Source organism: Zea mays, chromosome 1, assembly GCF_902167145.1.
Source record: "Zea mays cultivar B73 chromosome 1, Zm-B73-REFERENCE-NAM-5.0, whole genome shotgun sequence".
NCBI lineage: Eukaryota > Viridiplantae > Streptophyta > Magnoliopsida > Poales > Poaceae > Zea > Zea mays.
The window spans coordinates 258,176,314-258,184,192 of NC_050096.1; the positions used below are offsets into that span (position 1 = coordinate 258,176,314).

The following is a 7,879-nucleotide window of genomic DNA, read 5'->3' on the forward strand; positions in this document are numbered from 1 at the left end:
CAACACGTTAGTACCGGGCCGGCCCATTAGCCCGCTTCATATTCAAAACACAATCGAAATCACATATTCATAGGCCACATTAAAAATAACAAATTACACATTAAAAAACACATGTACAATCTCAGATTAGACAATACTCATCATCACATATCAGACCATCACACCATTCTCAGTGGCAAAAAACTTATCCATGTCCTCCCAGACATCGGATGTGCATTTCCTCTTCCTATTTGTACTTGCCGTAGTGGAGGCAGTAGCAGGAGCACTGCCATCTAGGGTAGCCTCGCCCTCGGCGGCAGCGACATTGTTATCGTCAAGGTTGATGGTAGGGGTACGAGCCGTGGAACTAAAGAGATCCTCCAAGACATCGTGCATGTCGTCCACGTCGTCTGGGATTTGACCCATCAACACCAGTTCATGGTTAATTGAGGTCGGATCATATCGACGCTCCATCGCAAGCACCCGGTCCCTCACGACCTGCGAGTAGATGAAGACAGAGGGGATTTGGGGAGTAGAGGTGGTATGCTAGAGACAGATGTGAGATCTAACCCTAAATTTACTAATGTCATGACCTTGGTGATCTTACTATTAAGATGATTCAAATTGACATGGGCACGTATTTTGGATTGATTTAGCTAGCCTTGATTTTGCCGATTCCAACTACCATAGTTGAAAGAGTCTTTTTAGCAAAAAAAAAAACCAAGTTGATGAATAAGATATGCAATGATTGGTTAAATCATAGAACTGTTTGTTATATTGTGCGAGATATTTTTGCAAGCATAAAAGGTAAAGATATTTAATACTATTTTCAAGAATTAAAAGTCATTTGAAAAAAGCTACCTTCGTTACCACCGTCTACACCAATGCAAGTGGTATGTTGTGTACTTTTTTTCTAAATTATTTTTTCTCTAATTAATAACATCTTTAGTTCACATTTCTAATATGCTTGAAACGTTTACCTACGCGTGTATGATTACATTCACATCCTAGCGTTGATCAAGATATGAGCGACATCGGTGGTGGTTGGGATCATCCGTAGTTAGGTATTTTTTTTTATTGTGCCCCATTTTATGAAGTACGTTGTTTGACTATTAAGAAAGTTTTTTTAAAAAAACACTATTAAGAATGTTGTTTATATAAGGCGCATGGTTATCATTTGGTTCTAAAATTTAGTAATACATATGACTTGATATGAGTTACATATGCACTTAGATAGTGGACCTAGGCATAAAAAAACCATTTGCTCCCAAACCGACCCATAACGGATTCAGATATGCGCGGTTATTAGTTTGCTTCCAAAAGAAAATTGGTTTTCAGCTAAAGATTATTGCAGATATGTGAGAGGAACGATGTTGAAGGTTATTATACCAAGGATCCAACTCGAAGATGACGCTAGCTAGAATGTGGATTCTGCCCTTTTTTGTAAAAAAATAAATTGTTCAGAATTTCATGACCAAGTCCTCTGGCATACTTTTTTTTAAAAAAAACGGTAGTACATGTGTGAGAATAAGTTAATGGAGCGTAGGAGCGAAGTGCTTAGCACATGGCGAAATGCCGCTGTTATCTTGGTTGGCCGAGACGGAGCAATAGTTTGACGATCACGCACGCTAGCTATGAGTGGGAAATCATGGCAGGCACCCACTGGAATCGTTGGAGCTCATCTCTGCGACAAAAATGCTCCGGCATATCCGGATGCGGTGATCATTGGATCGGAGTTGGGGAACATGCATGCATGCGGACGAAGCGACGCAGCACAGCAGTGGACTTGGCCTGGCCGGTTGGTGGTGGTCCTCGCGGGCGCGCGGAGGCGCCGGCAGGCAGGAGCAGGACGCGCGTTGCCCAGCTGATTTCGGCAGAACCTCGCGGCGCGAATCACGGGCGAAGGGAATTTGGCACTAGTTTGACTGACGAGAGCATGGGGCCGATCGTATAACGAGTGGGAAATCATGCGTGGCAAAGCACCCACTGGAATCATTGGAGCACAGCTCAGCTCAGCCGAGCGACAAGAATATTCCGACAGATTCGGGTACGGCGTGATCATTGGATAAGGAGCTGGGGAACATGCGGAGTTGGCCAGTTGGGTTCGTGGGTCGCCTCACCACGCGGTGGCGCCTCCACTCCAAGTGCGGACGAACTGAGTCCAGCCGGCGGCACTCCTGCTGGTTGGCGCCGGCAGCCGTGAGCAGGACACGCGTTGCGATAATCACGGTCCGAGGCGGGAAGAAGAAGAAGAAGAAGAAAAGGCCCGCGCCGCGCCTGCCGCACAAATTGCTTGCCATTCGCGCCCGTGCGCACGCGCGTTGATCAAACCGCTAGCGCTAGGCGATGGGCTCCTGCCTCCAGCTGTGCAGATGAGGGTAGGATGAGTTCTAACCTCTGCAGCTGCAGTGTAGGAGCTCCATGTACGTCAACTCCTGCTAGCTACTGGTGCCAAATGGCATACAGCCTTGGTTTTCATTTACTGTATTTTTTAGAATAGATCTTGAAGAAAACAATTTTTGATATTTTAGCCATAATTCAGTGCCCATATAATATAACTGCCATGAGGTCCCTCCAGTGCTGAGGAAACCCCATCTGTGACATTACCTCAAGCAAGTATTCCCCAAACGAACCTTATCGAAAGCCTTTGCAATATCTAGTTTTAGGAAGAACATGGGCACCTTTTTTTCTGTGATAATACTGAATTGCACCTTTCATCACATACTGGAAGTTGTCATGAATGCCCCTGCCTTTCATGAAAGCACTCTGGTTTTTTGAAATCATCTGCATCAACATGGGTGGCAATCTGTTTGCCAGGATTTTAGTGAGCAGCTTGGCCATGCTGTGAATGAGGCTGATGGGTCTGTATTCAGTTGCATTGCCTGCTCCCTCCTCCTTTGGGAGTAAGACAATGTTTGCAAGTATTTAGTAGGCCTAGCCTTTCTGTTTGTAAGGCAAACATCTGCTGTAGTGCAGCCAACACATCCTCTTTGATGATGTTCCAAGCTTTCTTCAAAAAATAAACATGTGAATCCGTCCGGGCCAGGCAATGCAAGCTTTCAGTAGGTAGCTGCATAATGATATTCTGAATTTCAGCTTCAGTTAGTGGATCATCAAGGGAATGTAGGTCATGCGTTGGCAGTGGTAAACTATCCCAATTTATGGATGCTGTTCTTGTCGAATAAGTTCCCAGGAGGGACTGGAAGTGGTGCAGCAGTGTCGTTGCTTTGTCGTCGTGCTGTGTAACAGTTCTGCCTTGCACGTTCAGATGTGCGATAAAATTCTTTCTCCTCCTGGAGTTGGCTCTCAGTTGGAAGAGTTTAGTGTTGGCGTCTCCACATCTAATCCAAATGAGCCTTGACCTTTGCCTTGCTTTGATTATCCGAAGAGCAGCCAGCATAAGCTAGTAACCGATTGCTTGCTTTTTTCTTCAGTGCCAATTCCTCTCCCCACATGTGTCTCATTTCTTGTGCTTGGTCCAATAAGAGAATAACTTCTGTAGCAGTTTCAGAATGCAGTTTCAGGCCACCAATTTGCTGTTTGCCTCAAGTCCTTAAGCCCCTAGCTAATCTCCTCAATTTGGTGTGCAACACCCTCAACTTATCAATTGAATGCAATGGTTTAGCCTAGAAGGATTGGACCTGCTGAGGAAAACCAGGCAACCTCACCCAGCATGTTTCCCAGGGAAGTAGAAGAAGGCAATGGTCTGAGGTTGCAGATGACAATGCTTGTAAATGGCAGTTTGGAAATGCAGATTCCTAGGGAACAGTGCAGAAGACATGACCATTTGCAGTCAGAGAGTGGGTGTGGCAGTTCCACTGGACTAAGTAAATGTTCTGCCATGCAGCTTAAATTCCTTCAATGGTAGAGTGTATCATCCTGAAGTTCACCCTGTTGTTGTTTTTCTGATTTGCTTGATAGAACGTTGCGAACATGTAGTAATGAGATGTCCCTTCCAGCAGTGTGTGTGCGAACACGCAAATAGAGATGAAAGAAAAGAGATTCCGTGGATTTAAGGTAGGATGACAGCCAGCGCTTTTTTATGCGTTTTGCTAGAAACGTGAAGAGTTGCACGCAGGGTTGAGTGAGCCATCCGAAATTCCATTTCCGAACCGCACGTGTGAGCGTCCGTTCCAAGAAGAAAAACAACACACTTACACACCCCACTCCTAGCTTTGCATTCCATATATGCATGTACACACGTCAATTACGGCCTAAAATCAACCCAACTACTACCTGCGTGACTCCCATGACGCCGGCGACGGCATCGTCGACGCCGTCCTGGCCGTCCCAGTGCCCGACGAAGCAGTGGTCGCGGACGACAGCCGCGCCGGTGTGCCGACCTGTTTGATAGCCACGTTCGGAAGCGGGCTGCGCCTCCGCCGCTCCTGCTCCTTGACCAGCTCCGCGGCCAGCGCGTCCACCTTCTCGGCGTTCGTCCGCTCCGACAGCCTCCGCTCGCGGAACAGCACCGACTCCACGTTCCGCTGCGCTAGCATCGCTTCGGCGGCCACGGACGCTTCGTCGGTGCGGATCGGGACCAGCGCCTTACCGGCCTGGATGCGCACGTAGTTGCTTCCGCGCGCGCGCCCGAACGCCATGCCCAATGATTCGTCCACCATGTCCGCGACGCCCTCGGCGGTTACGCGCGCCAGCTCCCGCGGCGACGGAGAGCGTGCGGGCATCGGCGTGCTCGAACCGTTGGCGGCGGAGGCGCCGGCGCCGATGGAGAGCACGAGGAGGTCGTCGACGCCGGTGGCGAGGGGGAACTCCTGCTTGTTGTGGAGCGCGTGCGTGATGGCGGTCCCGGCCGGGTTGCACATGGCCGCCACGCCCCCGGACGCCGCGGCGACGGCCGTGAGGCCGTCCACCGACCTGACTGGCGCGACCGCGCCGCCCGCGGCGCAGGCGGCGGCGCAGACGTCGCGCAGGCGGAAGTCGAAGGTGTCGCTCTCGACGGCGTCGGCGCGCGAGAACACGAAGGGCGCGGCCGTGGCGAGGTCGTAGCACGGCACGAGCAGCGGCGCGACGGTGTCCCTCAGCGTGGCGTCCCCGAACACGCGGCGGAGCGTGCGGTCGCCGCCTCGGGAACCGCGGCGGAAGAGCTTCGCCCACCGCCCGCGCCGGCCGCACCAGCCTTTGGTCCCGACGCTCCCGGCGACGAACGCCAGAGCCTCCTGCGCCGAGTACCGCGGCCGGCCGTCGGCGCCCCTCAGGAGCAGCATCGCGGCGAGGACGCCTCCCGCGCCGGCGCCCGCGGCCACGTCGAAGAAGTCCGCGACGCGCGCGTCGGGGTCCCCCGTGCGGTCGCGCAGCCTGGCCTCGAGCCTCGCAAGCGCCGCGGCGGCCAGGAGCGCGTCCTCTGCGCCCGCGCCGCAGCCGTCGATGGCGAGCACCCGCACGCGGCCGCCGTCGAGGAGCGCCCGCGCCGGCGTCCCGGGGACGGACGGGCACCACCCGCCCAGGAGTCTGGTCTCGAGCAGGGAGAAGAGCTGGTGGCTGAGCTTGTCCACACACATGGCTGTCGTCGTGGGTGGCGACGCCGTTGCCGCGTAGGCCTCCATCGATGGTCCAGAAGCAAGCAGACAGGATAGCTAGAGACTGATAACTGATTGGAGCTCGTGAGTCGTGAATGCCGATGCGTCCCAGTCTGCTGCACTAGTCTTTTATAGAGGCTGCTGCCACAGGCTAGCACCGCCACCGGGCGCAAACGTGGCCGCGGGACCACCTCGTCACCGCGCGGTGGGGCAGGGTCACCGACGCCGACGCGGCGGGATTCGGGGTGGTGTCTGGTGGTGTCCCGGGATGGCCAGACAACGGCGGACCTGCGGCGATCGCGTGCGCTGGCACTTGCGGAGTCCCCGGTCAAGTACCTCGGCGTTGTAGGGATGGCAATGGATTCATATCGGATATTGCAAATATCCGCCTGCAACCATATCCACGGTTGCTACCAATATTCGTCCGTAACCGTACCCGTGGGTACAAATTTATATCTATGTCCGTGCCCATCGGATTTCGGACGGGTTTCGGATATTCGTCGGATATGACAGACACAATCATTTATTCAATAATTCAATAACATAATTAGTCAAATTTCTTCCTAATTCACCATCATACACAATTAAAACTTAATAAAAGAATTATTATAAGCATGCGAGCCTTGCTATGTAATATGGGCTAGGCCAAAAATACACGTATCCATATCTGGATCCGTCGGGTCGGATATCCGACGGATATCCAAATCCACGGGTCAAATTGCCATCCCTACGGATGGCTCTAAAAGGCACATCCCACCCCTCTAAGAGGCACAGTCGGACGTTCATGCGCTCGCGACGACCTATTCAGACGAGCACCTTACTCTCAAAACCTAGGCTGAGAGAGAAGAGAGGCCCGCCCTTATAAGGCCACCACGACCCCCTTGACTAGGTGAGGTGGTACTAACCCAGGGCGTGCATACCGGTCTCTCATAATGTGCAGATGCAGTTAAATGACCTATAATGACTTATTTTGCATCCACTCATGCAACCAACATTCCTTGCGTACAGCCAACCAAACAGACGCTCAGCCAAAGTCAACGCACACGATGATTCAAGATAGAATGGTGCGGGTAACCAATCAGGTGTATGCACCGAAATAGGACAGTACAAGACAAGTGGCTCAGATATACTACAGTATATAAAAAAACTTAGCAGCAGAGATAGTAGCACGTTCTATGCTATGCAGAGGATGTATGAATCACACTAGCATAGGAGTATAGGACTGTAGGGATGCTGAGACACAAACACAACTGGGAAGCAGATGAAGCTAACATGTTCGATCGTTGCATGCACGTGTGCGCAGGAAAGCCCGTGGAAAGAGCGCATAAGGGGTAGGGGGATTGGAGAGGAACACGACAAAGGGCAGCGGGCCGGGGTAGATATATAGAGAAGCATCAAGGATTACCACTTCTATTTTGTCTGTGTCGCATAGTTGCAAAGTGAACCTGCAGGTCATGCCCTTATATTGCCAGCACGCATGAGGCTTTGACCCATGTGTGTTAACTGTTAAGCTAGGCTAAAAGCTTGTTTGGGAGTGCTCTGAAACGGGTGTGGCTCCTGCAGAAGCCGTACTAAACGGTGCCAAAAAAATAGCTATCAATTAAGAGGACTAGACACTAGTACACAGAAGCTTTATAGTAACGGTTCTAGAGCTATTTGTACTGGCGTTTTTCAGGGCCGCCAGTGATAGAGGCCAATAGAAATCGACGTTTTTCACTGGCGGTTGTTTTGCAACCACCAGTGGAAATAACATTAGCACTGGCGGACTGCTTAAGAAAACCACATGTGGAAACATGATTTTCACTGGTGGATTTCTTTAGCAGCCCGCCAGTGGAAATAACATTAGCACTGGCAGGCTGCTAAAGAAAACCGCTAGTGAAAATCATGTTTTCACCGACGGTTTTCTTAACCAACCCGCTAGTGCTAAATTTATTTACACTGGCGGTTCATTAAGGCGGGCCCATCTATTTATTTTCACTGGCGTGCTGTTATTGAAACCGTCACTATAAATTTCTGTGTGCCGCCATCTTAGAGCTCTTTTCTACTAGTGAGAGCAACTTCAATAGTTCTCTAAACAACTCTATAAATCACAAATTTAAGAAGTGAACAGGAAAATGCTTCTCCAATAGTTCCCTAAATAACCTTGCTAAATTTAGTTACTTGCTATCAACCTCATTTATTCTCCAAGTTTAGCAAATGGATAGGAACACATTAAACACAATTTACATCGATTTCTTCACAATAGTGTGCTCATTTTTTCTCTTTCTCGGGCAGCGAGGTAGCCAGGTCCAGCACACTCTTATTTCCCCTTTCTCGCGCAGTGAGGCAACCATGTACGACGCACGTGACACAAGCTTCTTCTC

At 50.7% G+C, this 7,879-nt stretch overlaps 1 protein-coding gene across 1 annotated transcript; it reads right to left on the minus strand.

Moving 5' to 3' along the window:
• Positions 1–3,968: 3,968 nt before the first annotated feature.
• On the minus strand, positions 3,969–5,619 carry LOC100384312 (uncharacterized). Its single transcript, NM_001176867.3, has one exon. The coding sequence runs from the start codon at positions 5,541–5,543 to the stop codon at positions 4,212–4,214; it is 1,332 nt and encodes a 443-aa protein (NP_001170338.2). The 5' UTR covers positions 5,544–5,619; the 3' UTR covers positions 3,969–4,211.
• Positions 5,620–7,879: the final 2,260 nt, after the last annotated feature.